We start from the raw sequence: 24,610 nt of genomic DNA, 5'->3' as shown, positions 1-24,610 counted from the left end.
ACAAACGTCAAGTTTTTCACGTGATAATTATTATTTATTAACAGTAGTTTTGTGTTACGTTACTACATTACAACATGGTCGAAAAAAGTGACCCAATGGTCACCTTGCTACAATACCAAGCGAAGGAGAGGAAGACCATATGCGCGGTGGGCTGATGACTTTATAAAAGCTACCGGTTCTCTGTGGCAAAGACTTGCCAGTGATAGGAAGCACTGGAAAAAGCTGGAGGAGGCCTTTGTGCTACAAAGGCAAGCTGTACAGGAGGACTGTCGTGCAAGAGAACCTTAAAGAACTTTCTTATATACTTACATATATATTTTTGTAAACATTCTCTTGTTAGTCGGTAAGGTATTTTATCCATAACGCTTTAAGCTATATTTTATACACATTACTTTTTATTTCTTGAAAATTTTTTTTACGTTCATGGACACGCCTGACGAAAAGATTTATCATACCCTAAGGAAAACACACGTATAGGTTTGATTTGAGGTACAGTGCCTTCAAGGCAACGAAGCATGCACCTCTCTACCAACCATTCCAGTACTAAACAAATACACTTAAATGATAATTTTTAAGTAAATAATAATAATCACAAGTCACAATCGCAGGAACTTAATATACTATGTACAGTGTACCTACTGTGTAGATTTTATTTTAAGTAGTTATTATTCTTACGTTAGTTCAGGTAAGGTAATGATAATCCTATTGCATTTGGTAATTGATAACAAATGAATCCTAAAAAAAAAAATACAACTGAATTTATAATAACAAACAACGATTTTACCAACCATAAACATATTTATATATAAACATGTTTATTTATATTGGGTCTAAAATTAAAGAGCATCTCAAATTTAACCTCAATTTTGGAATTAAAACTATTTAGTATTATAGTTACTCTTATAGCTGCTATACTATATACTATATTACTATACTCTCTAAGTTATTAACCAGTATCTGTGGACTGAAGACTGTAGCAAATAGTCATCTGTTACTGTAATCTTGACATAAAATAAGACTTGGCTGTATGAACTAAAGTCTTTTGCCTTTCCCATTAGGGATAAATTAAAAAAAAATGTAATCTTGACAGTTAACAACACAAGTTACACTACTATTTTTAAGACAATTAATAAAAAGGCAAATATTCTAACTAAACGAAAATTCTTACTTTTATTAATTGAATTGAAACTAGAGAGAGGAAGAAAAGTAATTTATTAACAAAACAATTCCTCTTAATTTTTCAATGTAAGTTATAATAACTAAAATACATGCAATCATGTGTTCAATGTTGCAACTTCAAGCTGTGAATAAATAAGAAAGTATTATTTAAAATTGGGCTTTATTAGATATTCTTATGCTATATAAACATAATTAAGATTTTTACCTATTACAGAAGAATGATTAAATTGGCGCAATCATGTCGGTGTTCACAGTATCTAAGAGTACCAAGTACTTTGTTGTCATCCACCAAAAAACATGGAATAACCACCTCCAGACAATTAATGACACAGACACAATACAATGTCAATAAAAGTTTTAAGGTATTACATAACCATTATTTTAAAAAATCACCCTTCTTTTCTCCACCCTAAGACCATTACCTGTATAAGTTTCAAATTGCAGAATTTGGGATCCCAAAACGATGTATCTTTTAGACATAATGTCAAGCAAGTCATCGCTTCCTTGGCTTAGGGAAAGCTAGCAGTAACATCATGGGGTAGTCAGTCACAAAAAACCACTCCTAAAAACCTTAGATCTTATTTTGAAACCACACCCAGAAATTGTAGACAGGATCAAGAGTTGTAGCACCATTAGTTTATGTATTGCATTATGCATTTATTTTATTAAGTAGGTAGTTCCAGTTTGTACATCCATGAACTTTAAATTTTTATATCAAAATTTTCAGTTAGCTTAACAACTTTGATGCCTCTTTAAAGTATATGGCCTATTCTGAAGAAATATAAAATAAAGTAATAAAGAGATATAATTCAATATCTATACATTTATATAGAGCTTATGTAGGATCAGTTTTATAAATGGTGTGCTAATTTGAAACAAATATTGTTGACATTCTATTGGCATAGACCATTTATTGATAAAGCAGATATGTGTCCTGTATCTGTTTAATGTTGATAATATTATCATAAATTTCTTTATGAAGTTTGTAAATCTTTCAATTTATTTACAGATTAGTGATATAGTTAAACAAAATGGTGTTTTGGCCAGGTTTTGCAATACATCACCAAAACAGAACACCCCTAAAGCAGTGGGCTATTGGTTACTTGGGTGCAGTGGGATGGTGTTTACAGCGGTAGTGTTAGGTATGGCCAGTGGATATTTCGTTCTCCTCTATTGTATCTATTATGTTGTAAATGTCATTGTAACTACTACTAATGGCACTAAGTGAAACTTCTGGTTAAACAATTGTATAACCAGAACATTGTATTTTTCACTGTAGAAGACACATCATGTTACGTATTGAAATATAGAATTTTTCAGTGAAAATCAATTAAACAAAATGTAAAATGGTGGTAGATTTAAACAAGTTTTAAACAAATACATAAGTTTGAGCTAATAGGGCATGAGAACAAATAAATCTGTTTAAAAATTTGGTTTTGGTTTTATTTCTACTTTTAGGTGGGGTCACTAGATTGACAGAGTCGGGTCTATCGATGGTAACATGGAAGCTCTTAGGGGAGAAGTTGCCCAGAACTGAAGAAGAATGGCAGCGTGAATTTGAAACCTATCAACAATTTCCTGAATATAAATAGTTAGTGTAATTCCTAGTCACATTATCATGTCATGTTAGAAACAGGACTCGGCTCACAATCATTGACAAAATTACAACACACATCTATTCCAGTAAGAACATGAACATGAGCCTGTCCGAGTTCAAATGGATCTGGTGGATGGAATTCGCGCACCGCACTTGGGGCCGCGCCATCGGAGCCGCCGTGTTCCTTCCGGCCGCCTTCTTCTGGCTGCGGGGCCGACTCGACGGGCCCATGAAGATCAGGGTGGCCGCGTACTGCGCGCTCGTCGGGGCTCAGGTCGGTTCGCAGATCTATCTAAACATCTATTAGCCCTCTTTGATCTCGCCCTCGGTATCCGTTTATTTCGACCGTCAGGGTCTGATGGGGTGGTACATGGTGAAATCCGGCCTCGAGGACCGGTTCCAGGGCCCCTCGGACGTGCCGCGCGTGTCGCAGTACCGGCTGGCGTCGCATTTGGGGCTGGCCTTCTTACTGTACGCGGGGCTGTTGAGCGGAGCCCTGCGCGTGCTGCGCCCCGCGCCCTCGCTCGCGGTCGCCCGCCGAGTGGGCGAGCTGGCGCGGGTGACCGTCGCCGCGCACTTCGTCAAAGCGATGGCCTTCGTGACGGCCCTCTCGGGCGCCTTCGTGGCGGGGCTGGACGCGGGGCTCGTGTACAACTCGTTCCCGAAGATGGGCGACCGCTGGGTGCCCGACGACGCGTGGCAGCTGACGCCGCGCCTGCGCAACTTCACCGAGAACCCTAGCACGGTGCAGCTGGACCACCGCGTGCTGGGCGTGAGCACGCTGCTGGCGGCCACGGCGGTGGGGCTGCTGGCGCGTCGGGCGCCGCTGTCTCCGGCGGCGTCGAGGCTGGCCGGCGCGGTCGCCGCCGCCGCCTGGTTGCAGGCCACGCTGGGTGTGATGACGCTGCTGCACTACGTGCCGACGCCCTTGGCCGCCTCGCATCAGTCGGGCTCGCTGCTGCTGCTGTCGCTGGCCGTGTGGCTCACGCACGAGATCAAACTGCTCAAGTACATCCCCAAGTAGATCTCCGAAGAGAACGTCTCGCGAGATGAGCATTCGGTCGTCCGAATGACTAAATGCGGTCGCGATACTGGAGTAGGTACGATTTCCTAATTAAATTGCTACCAAAACTGAGCGCCATTTTTTTGTAAATTGCATCATCTCTGCACCACTCCCTTTCGTTTGTTTGTAAGAAATAATACAAATGTTCAGATCATTAGATTTTAATAATATATGTTAATTTGTTACAAACTAGATTTCTACAATAACACATTTGGATGAGATCAGCCGCGATGTAATCCTGTAAAAATAGAAAAACGCGGCTGATGTAACCCAAAAGCGAATAATAAAATAGAAAATGTACATAACTAGAATGTGCGCTTCGACCGAAGTCAGGGTCACCGGTGGGGGCCCGCAGGGGACCGCCGTGGGCACGAAACAGATTGGAACCGGACAAATTAGGCCGTCGATCTGAATTCGCGAGTCGTTATGGCACTCGTTTCGGAATTCTTAAACGAAAAACCATCCGAACCAAACGGTGCTCGTTTTCCATGTGAAGGAGAATAATTTTCATAATTCAGAAAACAATAAAACAAGACTCGCCTAAGTTTTCGATACCCGTATCTCATTAGTGACAAAGAACAATGGCAAATACATATATCGTGGCCGAAACCAATATTGCATCTCTAGGTTGCGTGGATTTAATAAAGAATTGGCTCATCTTTCAAGTTAAAAACCGTTAATCGTAAATAAATTGAAAGCGATCGGAAATAGCATAGCATAGCAAATATAATAGCATTTGAAAAAATAGTTTCGGACACGTTCGTATTGAAATTAATCTATGAATACGTGAGCAACTATTTAAAAACTCTTAACTTTCGTCAATTACACCGTGTGAGAGAGAAATGACGTAGGAACGTGTTATGAAATTCTCTTAGAGATCTTTAGCAAACGTTATAAAAGCTAAAAAATGGGATAAAAATCATTCACAATCGTCCATATCTATTATATCGCACGCTACACGATAGCACCGTACCACAAATCTCGAACAGACGAGAAGAACAATGTAGTTACTATTGAGATCTAGAAATACCCACCTCGCTCCCTGATTAATGCCCCAAGTAAGATCGGCACACAACATTTCAAAAATTGTTTACGCCTCTCATGTAGCAACGTTCGGCTTTCATTAGCCGATTCAAATATTAGAAATATTCATATAAAAGCGAAGTCATTAATAATTAAATCGACATGAGACAGGAACGGGACAAATAAAAAATATCGAACCAATAGCATGCGTACGGCAGCTACTTCTTTATTTGGCGGCTCGTGCCGACTCGGCAGTGAACGTTAAAATGGTCCCCCTTGTGCCGCTTTTGGCTGAACTCAATAAAGCGTACTCGCACAATTACTCAAATTCTGGAGCTTATGAGCATTCGGCCATTGAAGGCGTGCGCCTTGTCTAAGTACTTTTTACACATTGCAACCCTAGCCTTGCACCATTTCGTTTAGCATCGCATCGGATACTAAACTATGCTTTAAATTAACGAACATATATTTATATTTCGATATACACAATGAGTAAATAGGGACTTTCGAGTACACGAGACTCGGACGATTCGATTTCTTAGAAGCGTCTCCTATCGAATAAATGACAAAATTATATCTTTATGTACAGGTTGTGCGGGTGTTCCGAAATATAACCGACTTAAAAACAACAAAATAGTGAAATGTCGTGCTCTGCGTATATATTGACACATACCGCCCGCCCGGTTCGCATAAAAAAGTATAAACCATACGCCGAGAGTTTTACCAAAACCTATTTCGTCTTATGTAATTTATATAATATTTATTTATATGTACACATGTTCCTAATCATTAGATGAATAATACAAAAATAATAATTTATCGAGATGTCTCCTCTCGTGATCCGATGCACAGTCATCTAATGATCGGAATGCCAAATTTACTAGATTAATATACTCATTATAATACAGTTATATGCGTAGGTATATGTATGTCTCTGAGAAGGTTTGCGGTACTTGCGTGATCTTCATATCCGTTATGTCTCTGAAAATTAAGTTATCGATAAAAGGTGAGATTTTCACTACAGGCTATATCATCTAAAGAAAGAAATATTATGCTTAAGTAAACCAAATTTCAGTAACATGAAATGGCGAAACAATTATTGAGATGAGTGAGTCCACGTTCGGGTCGCGACACATGACATATATTTATAAAGTCATAAAGTAGATACTTCCGTTTTTCCCTTTAATGTCTTCACTCATGTTCCAACACTGATAATTTAACATTAATGCTGCATTGTATATCCGAACACATAGTTTACATTTAGAATGTACCACAGGATCTGCTGCCCATTAGCACTTACATCTGATTGGCCCAACAAAAGAATGGCTTTTACCATCAGAATCCCCATCCATTCTTTTTGTTCACATCAAAAGAAGTATTGCTAAATTAACTAGACCATCTACAAAAGTCCTGTGTCTTTTGATATTGGTCTTAAAGAAATCCAACTAAATTTCTGCAATCCCCACTCTTCTTGGTTGATAAAGTAATCATCTACATGCACGCATCAATTATATTATGAATCCAAAGGAGCCTCGACTGTAAGGAACTTCCCTTACCTCCCCACTCTCTTAACTATGTTTATCCAGCAAAATGACCAATAGATCAATGTTTGCCGACTTGTTGGACTAGGTTAATCTGATGAGTAATATAATAAGAGCAACATGTACCTGCAGGCAACTAACTAGGCGGATGTGGGTCAGTGCTGACAATAACCTGTACAACATAACCAGCTGTGATTTTCGCTTCCTCCACCAGCAGACGGTCACCAAGCAACTTGCCACCATAGAACCAACGTTGTCGCCATACCTCTACTGCTTCTTGAGCCTGTAAATAGCATAATATATTTGAGTTAGTTATTTTGTAATAAATGTGGTAGGTAAATAAGTTTTTTTTTAAATTTAATAAGGTTCATACATGTAATTTAGCCTTGCAGTGTGCAATGGTGTGCTTGGAGCCAACTGACAAGATCAAGTCCTTACAGGTAGTCGATAGCCGTAACCTTAGAGCCATCTCAGATCCTGCTTCCACAGGTTCAGAGCAATCAGCAGGGGAATCTCGACCGCTTGCTTCTTTTACCATATTAATTGGGGCTGACAGACAGTATATTGGTACCTGAAAGTGATGACAATAAGTTTAAATATATAATAATAAAAAAAAACTACAGTACCAAGGAGACAAATATACCCAAAAGTATAGAAAATTTATTAGGATTTGACAAGTTAAGGAAATCTAAAAAAGTCCAAATGGAAGGAATAAATTTTATTAAACAAAAATATATGATTTACTTTACATACTAATACAACAGATAAAATTGTATCTTGTAAATTAAACAAACAAACCAATAAATTTTAAAACTGGCAAAAAATATTGCTGTGGGATATGGAAATAGAATAATTTTAATCGTAAATGCCTTAAAACATACCTGATATCTAGTTCCCCACTCGTCATAGCACTCTGTAAGATATCCATTTGGAACTGAAACACTGGCACCATCTAAGATTGCCTGTGCAAGTTGAAAGTCCATGGCCTCTGCAGCGACGGCAGCTGCGCGTAATGCATCCCAAATCTCTTTCCGACCTTCAAAGGCCGGGGCAGTGTCCCAGAATTCATCGCGTTTGCTCCTTAATTGACCTTCTGTCAATGGCACATCCGATTTCCACCTGATTGTCTCATGGCACAACGATTGATTCTTTCTTAAACCACCTAAAACAATGATTTTAATAAATAAGATTCGAAATCAAACAACAACATCGATTCCACGGCGACAACTTTTATCACGGACCAGAGTTAGGTCGAGATACTGTTCCTGAAGATTCTTCTATCGCACCACTTCTGGTTCTTGTTATTCCAATACATCCACCCATTGTTATCACATTCTCTTATGAACAGTTTCAATAACATTTACAAACACATTTTAGCATATTAAAACACTATCGGCCCGAATCTCGATCATCTCAATGTTGAATAGTACTTTCATGACAATCTCAATGTGTCAAGACTAATAAACATAGAGTATAACTTAATCTTATACATATTGGTCAAATGTCTCAAAACTCTCAAAAAGCGAAAAATTAACGAACAATTTTAGATTCGTTCATTGATCAACGTCAAATCTTTCATAATTAACATGGTGGCTTGTTTTGATGTCTCATTAGTCATTACAAAATACAACCTTCAGAGTTAAGACTTCAGGCTTTAAATATATAAACATAAGAATAAAGAAATATACCCAATCTGTGACTGTGTATATACTTTCATACGTTTATAAATTATTGAAAGTTTATTCTTTCGTAGCTAAACTTTGTTTATAACTAAAAACAATTCTAACAAGTTACCTGTGTTTACATATTTATTATTATTATACCTTAACGAGTGTATATAGTATAAACCCCGGATTTGATTCAAAAATTTTTAGACTACCCGTTTCGATCAAAAGACCTCTAAAATTGCGATGCACGATACTACCTTTTTATTAGGCCACCGAATACAAGGAGTACGTAAATTTAATAACTTAATATATATTATGCTATTTATAATTATGCTAAAAACTCAGTTTTGTATCGTGCTGCCCGGACATACAATGACCACTATTTGGGCCTTGACTTGTTTAGGTTATCGCGGAATGTTGTTAAAAAATGTATTAAGAATATCCATAGCGCAAAATCACACATCATGAGCACACCCCACATACACACCATCACGTACACACACTTTTAGGCTTAGTTAAATAAATTAAATCACAATTAGTCAAATGTATTAAATAATTTTTGTTTGTTTGTTCCCTTTTTTAAATATTTTTGCTGTTAAATGTATGTATCATCTATGTATTCCATCTTTGGCTATATTCTCAGTATATTTGTTTGTAATTTTATAAAATTTATTTTAAATAAATAATAATGCCTCAAATAACTTATCGATATTTGATTTTAGGTTGATGCAACTGCATACTATGTATCAGATTTCATAACAGAGGCAGAAGAGAAAAATATTTTAAGTAATGTATATGGTGTTCCGAAGCCAAAGTGGACACAACTGTCAAATAGAAGACTACAAAATTGGGGTGGAATCCCCCATAACAAAGGCATGATTGCTGAAAATATTCCAATGTGGCTTAACAATTACCTTCTAAAAATCGACAAATTAAATGTAATGAATGGAAATAAGCCTAATCATATATTGGTAAATGAATATACTCCAGGACAAGGCATCTTGCCCCACCTTGATGGATTTTTATTTTACCCAACAATCACTACAATATCTCTAGCCTCACATACTATTTTGAATTTTTATGAACCAATTTCTAATCATTCAAACATTTTAAAACCAAAATTTTCATTTCTTTTAGAGCCCAGAAGTTTATTGATTCTACAAGATAAATTGTTTAGCCATTATTTGCATGGCATAGAAGATATTCATGAAGATATAATTACTGACTCAATATTAAATTTAAATATGTGTTCTAGTAAATATTACAAAGAAAAGAAAATTATACGAGAAACTAGGATATCATTGACAATAAGACATGTTCCAAAAACAACTAGATTTAAGATTAATATTGGAAAACAATAGAAATGTGAAAGATATGAAAGTAATAAATTTATAACTACTAAAGTTGTTGAAATTTTTTGTAACCTTCATATATTATGTTCCAATGAAATCTGAATAACATACTTCTACAATTTTTTCAAAAATGTAATGGTAATAAAATTTTGAATTTTAAACTTATGTATTATTTCTACTTTCAAATTTTTACCCACAATCTAGTTGGCCTTTTATATATTTATTTAGAATTGTTGTTTTATAATGGCCTTTACAAAATTATTTTTGAGTGTAAGATTATTGTGTATTGAGGCAAATTTTGGTAGAACAGTTTTGAGAAGTTATAGTGGAACATTAGAAGCATCAGCTTGTAATAAAAATGAAGATAAGTTAAAAACAAATAAGACCTCTGCTTCTGGACCACCATCCAGGGTAGGTTATTTGTTTTGATATTGGTATACCTATTGATATATAGAAAAGATTTGTTGTTAATTAGAACTCCATTCAAAACATATTTTTCTGGTATCACATTCCAGAAGGGCATGGTGCTTGGGGTGTATGAAGAAGGTGACAAATTCTCTTTAACACCTGCTGCTGAGGAAATCAATCAGAAGAGTGGGGGAAAGCTGTGCAAATACTTGGATGAGTTAGAATTATTCTTGTCTTTAAATGTCTTATCTATTGGGTTATCTACGGTTCACACTAAAGTTAAATGACTAACCATGTTTTACTATCAACAAAACACATCTCTAACGAAACAAGAGCCTGTAACATATCAAAGAAACCTTCCTTCACCTTCACATAAGTGTAGAGTGCACAGCGCGATTTCCGAGTAGCGTAGGATTTAATTTCATTTGTAGTCATGGTTTTATAACATTTTAGGTTATCGTGCGAGCTGAGGCTGGGCAAATCATTCGTGGTAACCGACGTGGTGGCGGACGGAGGTTCCGTGGCGCTCGCCTCTCTCGGACCACGTGATCCTCCTCATGACCCACAAGAAGGCCTGGACGAGGCCAAGGTAACACTATGATATCAATTTCGACCCTAACATGTGTTCGAAGTTGGAATCGGACGACTAAAACGCGGTGTGCACACGCAGGAGAACGTACGTGTGGGCGTGGGCGCGGGTGTGTCGTGTCTGCGTTCCCGTGGAGTGATCGACATCGCCGTTGATGTTGCGGGATACCCGCGCGCCGCCGCGGAGGCCGCTCATCTCGCCTCTTGGACGTTAGTATCCACGAACTGACGAGCAAATTATGACGTCAGCCCGCTCTAGCGACGACTTTAACTTTCAGTTTCCAAGAGTTCAAGTCTACAGTGGACCGGAAAAGCGAGGTTCGCCTGTCTGCATTGGGCGGCGAGCGGGGAGAGTGGTCATCGGGCGTGGTGCTGGGTGAGTCGCAGAACTGGGCGCGTTACCTTTGCGATGTGCCCGCAAACGTCATGACGCCCGCCGGCCTGGCGCAGGTATGGTTTCGTCTAGAAAGGCCGCGCGCGGGTGCGGGAAGCGTTCCCTTGTGGAAAACGGTAATATATATATGTGTAGGAGGCGCTGGACGTGCTGTGTCCGCTGGGCGTGCAGGTATCGGTGCGTGAGCGTAAGTGGGCGGAGGCTCAGCGCATGGAGACGTTCCTGAGCGTGGCCCGGGGCTCCTGCGAGCCGCCTTTGTTGCTGGAGTGCCATTACCGGCCCGAGCCCGACACTCACGGCCCGCCCGTGCTGCTCGCCGCTACCGGCGTCACTTTCGACAGGTACCGCCCCGAATCGACCGTTTCTCGTTATTTTTGACAACCACCAACCGAATTAAACCGTTCGTAGCGGTGGCTTGTGCCTGAAGACTCGGACGCAGATGTCCGAGGGTCGCGGGTGCATGTCGGGAGCCGCCGTCGTGCTGGCTGCTTTGCGGGCAATAGCTATAGCTAAGGTAACGTTTTTAAATAGAATCTAAATATGCCATGAGTTCTTTTGTTCTCTGTATCAGTTTAGTTAGAAGCATTCAATATTACAGTACCTACAGTATTAGTTAAGTTCATTCAACATTCATTTGAACTTGTGTTCCCGGTTGGTTCTCCCGCCATCGTGCCATCGTACGCTCGTGGGTGGGTGCAGGCGGGGATAAACGTGAGCGCAATAATTCCTTTGTGCGAGAATATGGTGAGCGGGCAATGCTTGAAAGTGGGCGACGTTGTCACGGCCCTCAACGGGACTCGCGTGCAGGTAGGCCTCGTATACGAATGAGACGTTTAGTAATCGCGCTCTAAATCTCTGTAGTCTGAAACGGCTCTGGTTTCAGGTCGAGGACACGGACATGGAGGGTCGCCTTTTGCTGGCAGACGCGTTGGTGTACGGACAGACCCTGCTCAAGCCTGCCCTGGTCTTGGACGTGGCCGCTCTCACACGTCAGTGCTACACATCTCGGCGAAGTCACGTTTTCATACCTGAACTAACTAGTAACGAGTATAGTACTTTTCAGAGGGCGTAGCCCTGGCGACGGGAGGCGGCGCCTTCGGGTGCTTCAGCAACAACGACTCGGCTTGGAGCAGCCTCCGAGACGCCGGCGTAGAGACAGGAGATCGCCCTTGGAGGCTGCCGCTCTGGGCCTACTACGGGCGAGACATCCAAGGTATACGTGAACCGTTATTGCAGTCGTTAGCAATGTACAAATTCAGAATATAATATAACTTCTATACAAGTCTTAGCTTGTAAAAACGATTGGAAATCGTATCCTCATCAAATAAAACACCTAAATTTTTGGCCTTATTGACGCTAGTTATAACTAAGCTATTAATGGCCAACGTATTATGTATTGATACCTAATATAAGGTGTTCCCATCAGGAATTGTCTTACTTCGATTTAAAATTAAACGGTTTTCACTACCACTTTCGGTTCGGTTCAAGACAATTTTCCTGAAAGCGGCCTCAGGCGCGAATGAAATAGAAAGTAGGATGACATCAGCCCAAATATGATACTTATAATTCGAAATACTGCAGATAGAAGAATTGATCCTTGGGGCACACGTCTTGACAGGTAACAAACGCTACAACAAGAATATAACACTTGACCGTCTTCCCTTGGTACCTTTACCATCTACGTTCTATTAAAAAACTAGCAAATCATCTCACCGTCTTCTCAGAAATCCAAAGTTTTTCCAAGAGAACAAAGATTAATTTTATCCAAATTACACGTATAATCCAAAAATTCCAGATTGAGTCCTGTGCCGTTAAACTTTTGTCCAATATTAAGTTAACAATTTTTTCCAAAACTTTCGAGAGTCTAGGAATACTTATAGGGCGATGGTCCTTTACCGCTTTAGTGTTAACTAGTTAGTAGTAGGTATCTCCATTTTCAATAGGTCGCACTATAGCCTCATTCCATATCGATCGAAATAATAGGAGTTATAACCGGCAAAATATTTATGCTTGTGATTTTATAGACTGAACATGCTTAAGACCATTAGTTACCCTTAATCATTCCATTGAGCAATTACTCAAGAGTTAATGACCGAATCATCGCTCGTGAACGGGTGCTACTTGTGGTGACTGGTCGTACTTGAATTCGTGTATGCGGTGATATATTTAGTTGCTTATACTACGTATTTGCGTGTTGTTCTCACAAGTATGTATGTGCGTGCTCCTCATTCACCATCCTCCTGCTGATAGAGGACAAATCTTTGTGTTTATTTTTTTATTCTTTATTACTCAATATGTCATATGGAACATGGTGTAGTGGTTGCAGCTCTTTACAAACATTGTGTAAAAGAAACTTGGCGATTAAAAAGAGTGGCGGAGAGTTTATTGCCAGTTCTTCTCTTCCGTTCTACGCCCTTGATTAGAGAACTGGCAGTAAATGTAAAGTTAGATTCATTTAATTTTACATTTACTAATTTTACTTTTACAGTTACCTATATGAATAAATGAATTTGACTTTGATTGAACAACAATGATTTTTAAATCTAGTTCAGGTATTATTCTACTATTCAGGTATCAGGTACCAGGCGAAATTTTATTCTGAATATTGGAGTCATTTGTGTCCGAAGTTTAATGGGTCTATAAGTTATACCCACTCGCTTTTGCCTCTGTTCACAAATGTTGCAACCGATGAGGGTATAAATATGACTCAAAATCATCACATACTCAACAAACATGCCAGACTGATTTTATTTTGCAAATTAAGTCCAATATGGTTTTGCTGTCTTGTCAAGTGGGTTCTGAAATGCATTGTATGGTCAAATGTCATACTTTCATACACATACAAAATGTCAATGCCGTTCCCTCACGATCAATAAAAAAATCTTCGTGCTAAGAGGACAGGGATTCAACAAACTTAATTTAATATTTTGATCCTAGTCATAATTATATAAAATAATTACTTAATATCAATGATACGAGGCAAGCGCATTCCACGAAAATGGTATATCAGTAAACAGACAAAATGAATGTTTCTTTCTCAGGCTGTCACAATTTATGCAAGTATAATATCATAATGATTGCGTAGTTCATGTTATAAAAGTACTGTATACAATTTTACCCGTAAAATATATAAAATTGGCCAAACTGCACTCAAGCACGATAAAGTGAGTTGCATTGAAAAAACTTAACTGTTTTTAATATATTCAAATTGTTTTGGATTTTACTTGTACTGCAGGCAACCTCCAAAACCTTCTGTTGTATTTGTAAATTTCCTTTGCTTTGGTTAAGTTAAAAAAAAACACATCACGAACATCTTTAGAGTGTGTCTGCGTATGTCATGCATATTGTTAGTATGCCTTATAAATACGGAAAATGATAATTGCAGCGGATCCCGCAGTGGACCTCAGAAACCGCGGATCGTGCACGGCTTCGCCTTGCGTCGGCGCAGCTTTTCTCAAGGTACACTCTTATCACACCGAAAAAATATGGCAAGACAAGTTTTATAAAAATAATTTTGTTTAGAATTTCATTTGTACCGATTGGATGCACCTGGACATCACGGGCGTGAGCAAGTTGGCTCATGCGCGCGCGCCACCTTACTTGGAACCGTCGCGGATGACAGGTGACACATTTAATGAACGACTTGTCAAATTCGAGAGCGTATTTAAAATGGTGCGTTATCTGTTCAGGTCGGCCCACCCGCACTCTGGCCGCCTTCCTGACGAACCTGGCGGCCCGAGGAGGAGCTCGGCCGAGGCCTTAGTGGGAATCGCAAGCGTTTTAATAAATAAATAAATAAAACTCAGATGGGAGACGAATAAAACACGAATGCTTATTGACCTAAAAATGAAGAAACATTTATTTCAGTATGTCTTTTGTAAAATTGAATAACAGAATGAATCAAATGTAATTCAATAACAGAGTGGACTCGTCAAATTCCGATACAATTATTTAGTTCAACAATAGAAATATAATATTTATCGAGACATTTACATCTTCCGAAGCGACCGGGCGGCGGCCGGGCCTTCGCCCCGCTCACGCGGAGGAATCGAAACGACTTCTAGTTCCACTATTTATTTTAGATTAACGATTATTAAGCTTCGAGTAAACTTTGACCTCTTTATAAATACAGTAAATACGACGACTTTACACAGATGCGAGAGATGAATAGTGAAACTAGTCAATTTACAATTACGAGATAATTATTATTAATTACACTTATGCGGGAAGCGCCGCCGAGTCGACGCAGAATACATCTTTTAACGCTATCGATCATAATGACTTACATAATTAATTAATTAATTTGGACTACAACACAATTTATGAATAAATACAAAAACGAGTCTCAAGACGCAAGAGTGAAGGCAAAGGATCCGCCGGCGAGGACCGGCCGACGCCCGACTTAATATCTCATACTAAAAATACATTAAAAGGTGCGGACGCTGGCGCCGCCTGCGCATAGGCCGCGACGCAACACGGAGGCACGCACACACCCACACGAAAGTCTCCTTAGCATAGTTAAATTAACGGAATACTTTAAGTCTAGTCCTCGCCGCTATACAATTATACCTTTAAACCATTTAAACCATTGAACTGAAACGATGACAATATTTAATTTATCGCAAACACTAGAGAAATGCAGGTCCAATACGATGTTAATATTGTGTGTCATGAAACAAAAGTGTATTTTTATTCTTTTACACACACACTAGCCGCCGGCTCACTTCGACGTCATCATGGTGACGAATTCTGAAAAAGAGAGAACACACGTTAATAGGTTTGGCAGGGGCGGGGCCCGGAGATGCCGTTTGCTGCTCGTCGGGGCGGTTATTTCTTCCGGGGGGGACGGGTCGACATGCGGCGACACAACAATCATCCGCCCGAAGGAAGGAAGGGGGCTAGGGGGCTAGGGGGCTAGGGGGCTACGGGGCACATCGAGAGGAGGAAAGATGCGATGCACTCTGAAGTCTGAACGAGAGAAATCGAAGAGACTAGGACGTAGGAACAGTTAAAACGAGCAGCAAACCCTTGATCGGCGAGGGCGCCGCGGAGCAGGCCCCGGGCTGAAAGAGAGATCACGGCGAGCCCCTTGCCGTTGGCGACGGACGGAAACGACAAGAGGCTCTAGCGGCCGCCTTCGCCGCGCGCGAAAATCATTTGCGCGAGCGCACGGAAGTCTGCAAACAGACAAATCTCTGTCGGTCGTCGTTCGGATTAGAGACGTGGTCCGAGAGAGTGGAGCGCGCACCTTCGTAATTGACCTGTCCGTCGCCGTCGATGTCCGCCTCGCGGATCATCTCGTCGACCTCCTCGTCGGTGAGCTTCTCGCCGAGGTTGGTCATGACGTGGCGCAGCTCGGCGGCCGAGATGAACCCGTTGCCGTCCTTGTCGAAGACGCGGAACGCTTCGCGGATCTCCTCCTCGCTGTCCGTGTCCTTCATCTTCCGCGCCATCATCGTCAAGAATTCGGGAAAGTCTATCGTTCCATTACCTGGAATGCGAGAATGGCCGATTAGTGTCACTGAGCAACGTTTAGGCTTTAGTTTAGTTATCCTCATATTAGATGTGGATTTTAGGATCTAACAAGTGCGTATCAGGTTTGAGAGGTGCACACTTAACCGTTATTAAACAAGGCTCAATGAAATGAGAATTCAATTTAAGTACTTGTTTTGCTGTCAAGTTGATTTCGGTGCGTATTAAGAACTGTTTTAAGTGTAAATAAAATAAAATTCTGAAGTCTTTAAATGTGTTGCATCATAATTAAATAAGTTCTGATTGAACTTAAGCGACGATGTGAATCACTGAAACCACGGTTATAATAAAATAACGAAAACATTGATTCTCCGACTAGGAAATCTATTAAAGCAAAAAAAATACATTTCAACGCGAGTACGCGTCGTGTCGGTGGGGTTCTGTCCCAGCTAGAAACGTCCAGGTAATTGAGATGACGTCACTAACTCAAAATACACGCATGAAAACAATATCTGTTTACAAGTATGGCTAAAGTCACGAGAATCGAATCTATTATTCATGACGAACACGAAGATGCACGTCGTGTATTTTGAGGCTAAAAAAACTATTCAGGGTATTCATAAAGGTACAAGGTACCACAAACCTGTACTTATGAACGTAATATTTGAAAGGAATAATTTATTTTAAGAAAATGTAAACGAGATAGTGGATATGGCTTACCTACTATTAGCGGTAACGTAATTTAGAATTATAACTTTGTGACCATGGCCTGTCCGAGATCAGAGTAACATTAAAGTTAGCAAGGTCTCGTTACGAAGCTCAAGGTCGTATTTAAACTTAGTTTTTGATAATCAACGTGGAAATCATAGCATGTTGTAGAAACAATTATGCCACTAATCCAAGGGTGTTTTATTAATTTATATGAAACTAAGCCACCAAGAATCAGGTCTCTCTCGATGCACCTCTTGATATTATATCCCACGGATCATCTTGATTTAGAACACGAAATCGAAGTTTTAGTAGTAGTTTTAGCTAAAGAAATTATATTATTTGTATTTCTTCAGACTTCAAATAAATAACAAGTACGAGTTAAGTTTGGAGGTGATAATTGTGTGGTAACCTTTACGGGGCGCGAAATGCTATTTATAACAGGCACGTGATCGAGAATGCAGAAAGCATTCCTAACGATCTGTCAGTAAAGGGGCATCTGCCGTCATTTCCCTAAACTACAATGATAAACTGTCATTTCGTTTGTCACAAACAATTCTAGAGCCTACGATCAAACTTATTTCGTAAGTATAATGATATAAATTGACTTTGTGGATCTCTCTCTATTTATACCGGCGACTAGAATTTAATAGTATTTTTATGAGCCATTTTCCGACTGCGTATTGTTCACGGAACAAAAGGCAGCATATTTCATTGCCTTGAACTCGACCCACGACGAACGTAATTTTTTAAGCATACTTCTTTGACTTTTATCATATATTAAAATGACTTCCTTGCGCGTCACATATTTGTTTATATAAAGGTTCGATTGAGAAATCGAATACTTCCTGCATTGATCGTATCATACTAATAATATCGTATATAGGACTAAATTGACTTGAACACTTGAGAATTTAAAACTGATCGATACATGATGTAAGAACAAAACTAAGTGTGATATATTGATAAAAAAATATAGTGTTTAGTATATGCTGTTCTGCCTATTCAAGTAGAATTACGTCAGCGCAGCATCATGACTAACATCTAGTCCATGCCATGAAGGACCTTGTGTCGAGTATTTACAACAATGGCGTTGCTATCTTTGAATAACGGTTATGCGGATATTATAACGACGAAGAGGATTTCAAGTAATTATAAGTAATCAGTGCGAGGGGCCTTGGTGAGTAATCAGTGAATGTTCGATAACAACGCGGCAATCGAAGAAGCCTGACAAGGACGCGTGATTCAAAATGGCGTCAGAGGCGGAGGCTTTGCGATAAATACGCATACTTTACAGAGTGCGTAATAACCGAGAAAACACCATATCATGCTAGCTAATGTTCTGGCTACGTTCGATATAGCATTACTAAGATCATATGACACAAAAAAAAAACAATGCAAAAAATGTAAATAGCTGTATTGGGCGCCAGCGCGTACTCACCGGCCGCTTAGTGGATATTTGCAGTCATGTAGCTGTTGGGGCGTTGCTCCTAGCGGACGGCCTGTCGTGACCGCCGCTGGCCCATCGCCAACAAGATATGCAAATTCACTTGCAAATTTCACCAGTTTCAGTTTAGTTTCATCACGATACAATAAGATAAGAGGACAACAGTACGGTTGGCCCAGATTGCCCTAAACCATCGCATTTTTACTAAAAAATACGTCCCATGAAGAAAAGAAAGGGCATACGTCGAGCGAGCAATTAGGACAACAATGGGTCAGTTATTTAGACGCTGCGCTCCTGGCGAGACTTCAGCGGCTCGATACGACTGGCGACGAGCCAACAAAACATCTATTACTTTTCCTATCGATTTATACGGTTACTGACATGACAAATACTAATCATTTTACCCCACGTTTACTACGATAGTGGGGGACATAATATGAAATATTTAAGGTCATTACTATATTAAAGTAGATAACAACTGCCATCGATGGAGTAGAGACCGGCTAGATCGATACGGGGCGGCTTCTTTGACCCGTTAATCCGATTTACACCTTATTGTAATGTTGTGCGGTTCGTTCCTCGTTATTAAAACTACACTTCATGGTGACTAGAACAGTCTAGACTATATATACTGAGCATAATAAAGTTGCGGAAAAGTGGCATGAGTCCATATTCGGCTTGAGAATTCCTGTCACTACGGGTACAACACCTACGGGTCACTAAGCAGATCAATAAAGAGCTATTGTGGCGAGGGTGAATGGGTCGAGCGAGACGCGAGATACAAATCGATCTTAACGTAATTATTAATTGGCGGCTCTCCGCTCAACAAGTAATGGATATAGTTGGTATTTACTCGAGACACTTTAAAATCTATTTAAATATATGAGTACGTATTCCGCAATTCGCTGTATTCAGGCGAGCAGTCGTATCTCCAATATTTGGGTGACTTTATGAAAGACACGCCATTAAGTAACAATGCATATTTAACGTGAATTTCATGTGCGTGGTGCTGGACATTCAAGCTGATTTTCCGTTTAATTTTCCGGTATTGTTCCACAAATAGAATCGGAGGAGTGCAAAGCGCTCGACTGTCTCACTCGGACATGTGAACGACTCTTTATCGTAGTGACATCATCATTTTAATTACCCATTTTATATTTTAAGGATAGAGGGGCCGAACTGTAAAGCAATGGCCCCATAGGTAACCAAGCGGTGGCATAACAAGTGTAAATTGTAAAGTAACGTTTTGTTGCACTGACTGACTTGATCTGATTGAATACAGAGAGAAAGCTTACTAAATGTAAATACTTGATAAAAAGGCAATCGTAAAGGTATTTAAGTACGGGTAACTGGACCAATGCACTTCCTAGTATCGTACATCGACTTCAAATTTTGCAATCTCTCGAGTAAACGATTTATTGCGTGTTTTTTGTCTCTCTTCTCAAACCAGTATAGGGAAAAAAATGTACTTTATTAATTTTTCTTATGGGGAAATTAAAAACGCATCCTTTCGCGTTGCCTACGTTAGGTTCACTTTATTGTTGAATATGTTATAAATATACTGTTTAATTAGTAAATTATAAATTTAACTAAAACAAATACAACCGGACACAGCGTCAGAAAATAATAGTTATTAACGTATGGAAAAAACACATCGTTAGTACTAAATTCTGGATCTGTTATCAACGAGCGATTAAGTCAAAACAGGAAAATGACGGGATAAAGTTTATCAGAAACGCCTTCCTGTTGACCACCACACTAATCTGCTGGGCAAGAGCAGATATAATAGTTGTCGTGTTTCAATGAAGATATTATGTTACACGATCTCAATAAAACTGCAATTGTCATGTTAATGAGTAGGAAACAGCTCTCACGGCAGCACCGGTTTACAATAACAAATAAAAGGATCGCTTTGGATACGCACATCTGCCGGTTCTCACATTTGTTCGCTCCATTTTCATAAATGCAACCCAAGGTTATTTCAACGGAAATATTTACATTAAAATGTGGGAATAAATTGGCTCAGTCCATGGGAAGTCAGTTGAGTCGCAACAATGTATAATATTTACAAATGTTGAAGTTTAAAGACCCTCTGGAGCAGATATCGCAAACCAAAACCCTAGCGATACTCGTCATACACAGGTTTTACTAGCCTGCATTTTCTTTGGCGAACCAGACATCCACATTAGCCAATATTAATTTATTGAGAGATGCGCCAAGATTTTCGACAGGTGAGTGTGTACATAAGCTAATAATACTTAAATCGCATATTAATATTGTAAAGAGATGACGAGATCAGGGACGTCTAGACGCGACCAACGAGAACATTGTAACACTCGAATAACATTCGTAGTAGTGAGGATCGGAAAAGTAAAGATTTGTAATAATATAGCTCTCCCTTTATTAATATTTATCTTGTAAAAGAACGCGGAACATCTCGAAGTACCTACTACTGATATCTGTTTAGATAGAGATGTGATATCAAGTACTAAAGTAATATTTAATTATCGCTGCGTAAATATTTAACTGTAACAAATCTATTGAGATTAGAAAGGTTTCTTTTGTTATTTTTTACACAATTGTGTAAAAATTACATTTGCCATCATTATAATAGAAACTGATTTTTGAGAATTCAAGCAAATAATATATTATAAAACATTTGGAAAATGTTTGACATTGGTTTCGAGTAATAGATATTGCGTAATTATTGTAAACGCCTTTGGCCCCACCCACCCTGGGTGAAGAGAACGCTGCCAGCTGTTCGATCCTGTCATTTCTTCGCCGTTAATTACGCATTGCGATCGTTCAACACATTCATAATCAATCATAATATACCATTTCTTTTTGCCAACGCATCTATCAAGTACTGAAATTAGTTGAGAACGATAGATTTTTACTTGCATGTGAGAAAAAACCCGATGAGCTTTGTTTGCCACTAATTCAGACTTTGTTGGCACACGCAGTTCTAGGCGAGCGTTTACACAAAAGTACAATTAGAAGCGATTTGCAAGCGAATCTCTAGCCACGGAGACGACGGCCCGGCTTAGTTTCGGCTATTCAATTATAACATTTGGCGCTTGCTTGTGCCTTGATCAAATGGATTTCAATTCTACGCGGTTCTTTTTATAAAATAAATAATTGGGTCTATTAATAATTATAAACCAATGGTATAATTTAGTTGTAATCGTAACCACTCACGTTATTAAGATTATAATAATATTATAATATATAATATAAAAGATAGGGAAAACTAGCGTTAATACAGCACAGGTACGTACCGCAATGTAATCGATAAGTGAGCCGATAACAATTCGATTATTAATATCAGAATGGATTCTTACTTTATTAGAAGCTATAAGTCAAAATATGTCATTCAAAATGAATCTCTGGTCTTTGTATCTGTTTAAAATATTGGTAAATAGAGGGCAAGATGAGACTCACCATCAGCATCAACTTCATTTATCATATCTTGTAGTTCTGCTTCTGTGGGGTTCTGTCCTAGTGATCGCATCACAGTGCCCAATTCTTTTGTGGTGATGGTGCCATCACCATCTTTGTCAAATAGTGAGAACGCTTCTTTGAATTCAGCGATTTGTTCTTCTGTTAGTTGATCCGCCTGTAACATGCAGAGATATTATTAGATTAAAGAAATTATTACTTGGTTCCTTATGACTTTATTATTATACTAAATAAAATATTTTTTATTTGCTATTATGGGTACAAACCACTGTAACAACCATTGTGTATTGTATTGTACCCTGCAAAACACTGTAAGCTAATGAGTTACTTAGTCTTCAAAAGATAAGATAATTTTCTATTTGATTAGAGCCACGTCACAATGCAGACATAATAACTTGTGATATCATTTACTGCATTACAATAAATATTATCATAGCTGTACAATACTAGATAATTTACAAGTTTCAAGTGCTCACATACAGATTGGAACTTGTTACAATTATTCTTATTGATTAAATATATATTAATATTTATTATTACAATGGATTCAATCAACTAACATTTACTTTATCATGACTATAATATAGCTTTTTTATGCTTACAGACCCTTTTAGAATATCTACAAGTAATATCAGTTAAATTGTAGCCTTCCAACAAACCACAGGACAACAACATTTATTCAAAAAGATATGCATGCTCTAAAGATACTTTAAATACATTTATAAAATCAACAAAAATTCAAAGTCTTTATGAAAGGACCCTTTATTCCAAATAATTTATTTTTTAAATTGTCAGGAATAATGCAGTATATCATATACAATGTTATCCATTTGATATATATTGAAAGCCTGACAGCCTTCACATAAGTACATGCTAATATGTAAGAAATATTTTTTAATTAGATTTAGTTTTGAAAATAACTATTTAGTAAACTATACATGTTTCTTGAGATACAATAATTGTTGCCCATTCGTAATATACAATATAGGAATCCTGAATACAAATGACATCAGAGTAGAACTAGATAGAACAAAATAGAAATGTCTTACTAAACTAATATTAAAAAACTAATATTTTTCCTACAAAATTTAGTTATATATGTCCTGTGCCCTTTTACTGTACATGTATTACGTTTATTTAAAAAAAATGCCTAACATTTGATCTGTCTCCCATTATATAGTGTGGTATTAAACTACAACTTTCATAGAAAAAAATATGTATTAATATAAGCATTTCTATGGTTTCTCTAACTTAAGTCTTCACTGAGTAGTTGGTTAAAACTTGAAAACTTCCTAGGCAGAAGTTTAATAAAGAATCACAAATATTATCTAATCTGTATATTTCATAAAGAACTGAAGTCTTGTGAAAAGAAAGAAATTTCAGAAAATACATGCCTATATAGTACCAAATTTTTTAAGTACTTTAAAAATCATCAAATCAAGATCAAAGGTTTACTTTTGTAAAATTGCTTATAAGTAAAATCAGACTTATCTAGTTTGATTGGAATCCAAACTAACTTGATAAAGTTTCACCATAAGTACAAGACAAGAAAGGTAACGGAACTAGTTTAGTTAAATTGCGTATTCAATTTGTGCGAGGGATGAGTCAACGGGCGATTGACAGGAGCGCCCGGCGATCGATCATCGACGCTGGGGCGCGACATTCGTGCAAAACATGTTAAACACTTTCTCAAATATTTGCTACCTAAAGGCTAAAAGCCGTGCTACATTCTCTGAATTCAATCCAGTCCAGTTGAACGTCACAACGTCGGTTACACCTAACTATGGCGACGGAGTTGACGAGCTATGGTAACGATTATCAATTTTCTCATTCCATTTTCACTTCCTTGTGATAGATGATACCCAAACGCTTTTGTTGATATCCTTTTCATGTCTCGAAGCTACGTAGACATTCCGCAATGCGGTATAAAAACGGCTATCACAATAATAATGGAGGCCGTCATCACTATAAACACCGATTCACCAAAGCTCCGAAATATACCCTAAAACTAGTAGTATATTTTTTATAAAAACACTTCCGGCAGTTTTTTTGAAGAAAGGACACTCACCATAGTCGATTAACTTGGATTAACAGGAGCTACACTAAAAAAATCACAGACTATGCCGTAAGGCGACCACACAGACCGACGGGTAAACGAATACTGCCGCCCTCTATCGCGCGAACGGCCGCGCCGGGAAACTCGCGACCGTGCGCCGTGCGAATCTTTCGTAATCGTTCAATCGAATCTCCGCACTATCATGACCGGTTCAAACTCTTATTCGTTCAAGATAACTTTTCGTGTCGTTCTCTTTGAACATACAAGTCCATGTCTCGGGACGCACAGCAAGGGATTAGAGCCGATCCGCAAAGGATAGTCGGTTTTATATCGGGCGGCTACCGTGGCATAGAGTGTCTGAGTTGCGGCGCGCGCCGATTGGATGTCCTATACCTGCAATGCGTCACTGCGGCGCGCGCGCGAATAGGCTGCCGGCTGCCGGCCGCGGCCGCTGCGCCAGGCCGCACCGCGAACCAGGCGCGCTGTCCCAGTTCGGGTTCGCCTCACCCGCTCCACCCGCAATGCCGCCCGACTAACGAGATAACAGCTGTCCGGACTGCGCAGGCTTCCCACCGTCCGATCTTTCACCTTGTAAATCTTTGCATTCTTAGACACGCTATTACAAATCCATGCATTTGATTATGCATAAGGTAGTT

At 39.0% G+C, this 24,610-nt stretch overlaps 5 protein-coding genes across 7 annotated transcripts; 3 read left to right on the top strand and 2 right to left on the bottom strand.

The window, feature by feature from the left end:
* The first annotated feature begins 1,078 nt into the window (after nucleotides 1-1,078).
* LOC110997693 (cytochrome c oxidase assembly protein COX15 homolog) lies at nucleotides 1,079-3,911 on the top strand. Of its 2 annotated transcripts, none has more exons than XM_022265960.2 (6): nucleotides 1,079-1,315; nucleotides 1,394-1,541; nucleotides 2,189-2,321; nucleotides 2,638-2,770; nucleotides 2,864-3,050; nucleotides 3,129-3,911. In XM_022265960.2, the coding sequence occupies exons 2-6, from the start codon at nucleotides 1,398-1,400 to the stop codon at nucleotides 3,798-3,800; spliced, it is 1,269 nt and encodes a 422-aa protein (XP_022121652.2). In that variant the 5' UTR covers nucleotides 1,079-1,315; nucleotides 1,394-1,397; the 3' UTR covers nucleotides 3,801-3,911. The 2 variants fall into 2 exon arrangements, with proteins under 2 accessions (XP_022121652.2, XP_022121651.2); XM_022265959.2 differs by having other exon boundaries at nucleotides 1,080-1,245.
* A 73-nt stretch (nucleotides 3,912-3,984) lies between these two features.
* Nucleotides 3,985-7,839, bottom strand: LOC110997694 (ubiquitin domain-containing protein 2). Its single transcript, XM_022265961.2, has 5 exons — nucleotides 7,645-7,839; nucleotides 7,285-7,565; nucleotides 6,777-6,974; nucleotides 6,530-6,686; nucleotides 3,985-5,843 (listed from the first exon to the last, which is right to left on the bottom strand). Exons 1-4 carry the CDS (start codon nucleotides 7,724-7,726, stop codon nucleotides 6,540-6,542), a joined length of 708 nt encoding a protein of 235 aa, XP_022121653.1. The 5' UTR covers nucleotides 7,727-7,839; the 3' UTR covers nucleotides 3,985-5,843; nucleotides 6,530-6,539.
* Nucleotides 7,840-7,978: 139 nt separating this feature from the next.
* On the top strand, nucleotides 7,979-9,473 carry LOC110997695 (alpha-ketoglutarate-dependent dioxygenase alkB homolog 6). The gene is made up of 2 exons (XM_022265962.2): nucleotides 7,979-8,355; nucleotides 8,793-9,473. Exons 1-2 carry the CDS (start codon nucleotides 8,314-8,316, stop codon nucleotides 9,429-9,431), a joined length of 681 nt encoding a protein of 226 aa, XP_022121654.2. The 5' UTR covers nucleotides 7,979-8,313; the 3' UTR covers nucleotides 9,432-9,473.
* Nucleotides 9,474-9,488: 15 nt separating this feature from the next.
* LOC110997657 (cytosol aminopeptidase) lies at nucleotides 9,489-14,634 on the top strand. The gene is made up of 13 exons (XM_022265903.2): nucleotides 9,489-9,833; nucleotides 9,938-10,047; nucleotides 10,284-10,419; nucleotides 10,501-10,628; nucleotides 10,697-10,868; nucleotides 10,948-11,153; nucleotides 11,221-11,326; nucleotides 11,512-11,619; nucleotides 11,696-11,801; nucleotides 11,876-12,025; nucleotides 14,198-14,271; nucleotides 14,335-14,434; nucleotides 14,502-14,634. The coding sequence occupies exons 1-13, from the start codon at nucleotides 9,666-9,668 to the stop codon at nucleotides 14,573-14,575; spliced, it is 1,638 nt and encodes a 545-aa protein (XP_022121595.2). The 5' UTR covers nucleotides 9,489-9,665; the 3' UTR covers nucleotides 14,576-14,634.
* A 9-nt stretch (nucleotides 14,635-14,643) lies between these two features.
* Nucleotides 14,644-24,238, bottom strand: LOC110997658 (calmodulin). 2 transcript variants are annotated; one of them, XM_022265907.2, is made up of 4 exons: nucleotides 23,967-24,238; nucleotides 21,881-22,055; nucleotides 16,061-16,303; nucleotides 14,644-15,561 (listed from the first exon to the last, which is right to left on the bottom strand). In XM_022265907.2, the coding sequence occupies exons 1-4, from the start codon at nucleotides 23,967-23,969 to the stop codon at nucleotides 15,533-15,535; spliced, it is 450 nt and encodes a 149-aa protein (XP_022121599.1). In that variant the 5' UTR covers nucleotides 23,970-24,238; the 3' UTR covers nucleotides 14,644-15,532. The 2 variants fall into 2 exon arrangements, with proteins under 2 accessions (XP_022121599.1, XP_022121598.1); XM_022265906.2 differs by lacking the exon at nucleotides 23,967-24,238 and adding an exon at nucleotides 22,165-22,286.
* Between the last annotated feature and the right edge of the window lie 372 nt (nucleotides 24,239-24,610).

Source organism: Pieris rapae, chromosome 3 (assembly GCF_905147795.1).
Source record: "Pieris rapae chromosome 3, ilPieRapa1.1, whole genome shotgun sequence".
NCBI lineage: Eukaryota > Metazoa > Arthropoda > Insecta > Lepidoptera > Pieridae > Pieris > Pieris rapae.
This window is presented reverse-complemented; position numbering and strand designations above follow the sequence as displayed.

Excerpts from the sequence above, each read along its gene's own strand:
- LOC110997693 (XM_022265960.2), top strand. The coding sequence starts at position 1,398 with ATGATTAAATTGGCGCAATCATGTCGGTGTTCACAGTATCTAAGAGTA. Across the intron at positions 2,322-2,637 it reads GTTTACAGCGGTAGTGTTAG|GTGGGGTCACTAGATTGACA; the intron begins GTATGGCCAGTG and ends TTCTACTTTTAG. Across the intron at positions 2,771-2,863 it reads CAATTTCCTGAATATAAATA|TAAGAACATGAACATGAGCC; the intron begins GTTAGTGTAATT and ends CATCTATTCCAG.
- LOC110997694 (XM_022265961.2), bottom strand. The coding sequence starts at position 7,726 with ATGGGTGGATGTATTGGAATAACAAGAACCAGAAGTGGTGCGATAGAA. Across the intron at positions 7,566-7,644 it reads AGTATCTCGACCTAACTCTG|GTGGTTTAAGAAAGAATCAA; the intron begins GTCCGTGATAAA and ends TCATTGTTTTAG. Across the intron at positions 6,975-7,284 it reads AGTGGGGAACTAGATATCAG|GTACCAATATACTGTCTGTC; the intron begins GTATGTTTTAAG and ends CATCACTTTCAG.
- LOC110997695 (XM_022265962.2), top strand. The coding sequence starts at position 8,314 with ATGCACGATACTACCTTTTTATTAGGCCACCGAATACAAGGA. Across the intron at positions 8,356-8,792 it reads TAGGCCACCGAATACAAGGA|GTTGATGCAACTGCATACTA; the intron begins GTACGTAAATTT and ends ATTTGATTTTAG.
- LOC110997657 (XM_022265903.2), top strand. The coding sequence starts at position 9,666 with ATGGCCTTTACAAAATTATTTTTGAGTGTAAGATTATTGTGTATTGAG. Across the intron at positions 11,154-11,220 it reads ACCGGCGTCACTTTCGACAG|CGGTGGCTTGTGCCTGAAGA; the intron begins GTACCGCCCCGA and ends AACCGTTCGTAG. Across the intron at positions 11,802-11,875 it reads GGACGTGGCCGCTCTCACAC|AGGGCGTAGCCCTGGCGACG; the intron begins GTCAGTGCTACA and ends AGTACTTTTCAG.
- LOC110997658 (XM_022265906.2), bottom strand. Across the intron at positions 16,304-21,880 it reads AAATGAAGTTGATGCTGATG|GTAATGGAACGATAGACTTT; the intron begins GTGAGTCTCATC and ends CTCGCATTCCAG. Across the intron at positions 15,562-16,060 it reads CGGACAGGTCAATTACGAAG|AATTCGTCACCATGATGACG; the intron begins GTGCGCGCTCCA and ends TCTCTTTTTCAG.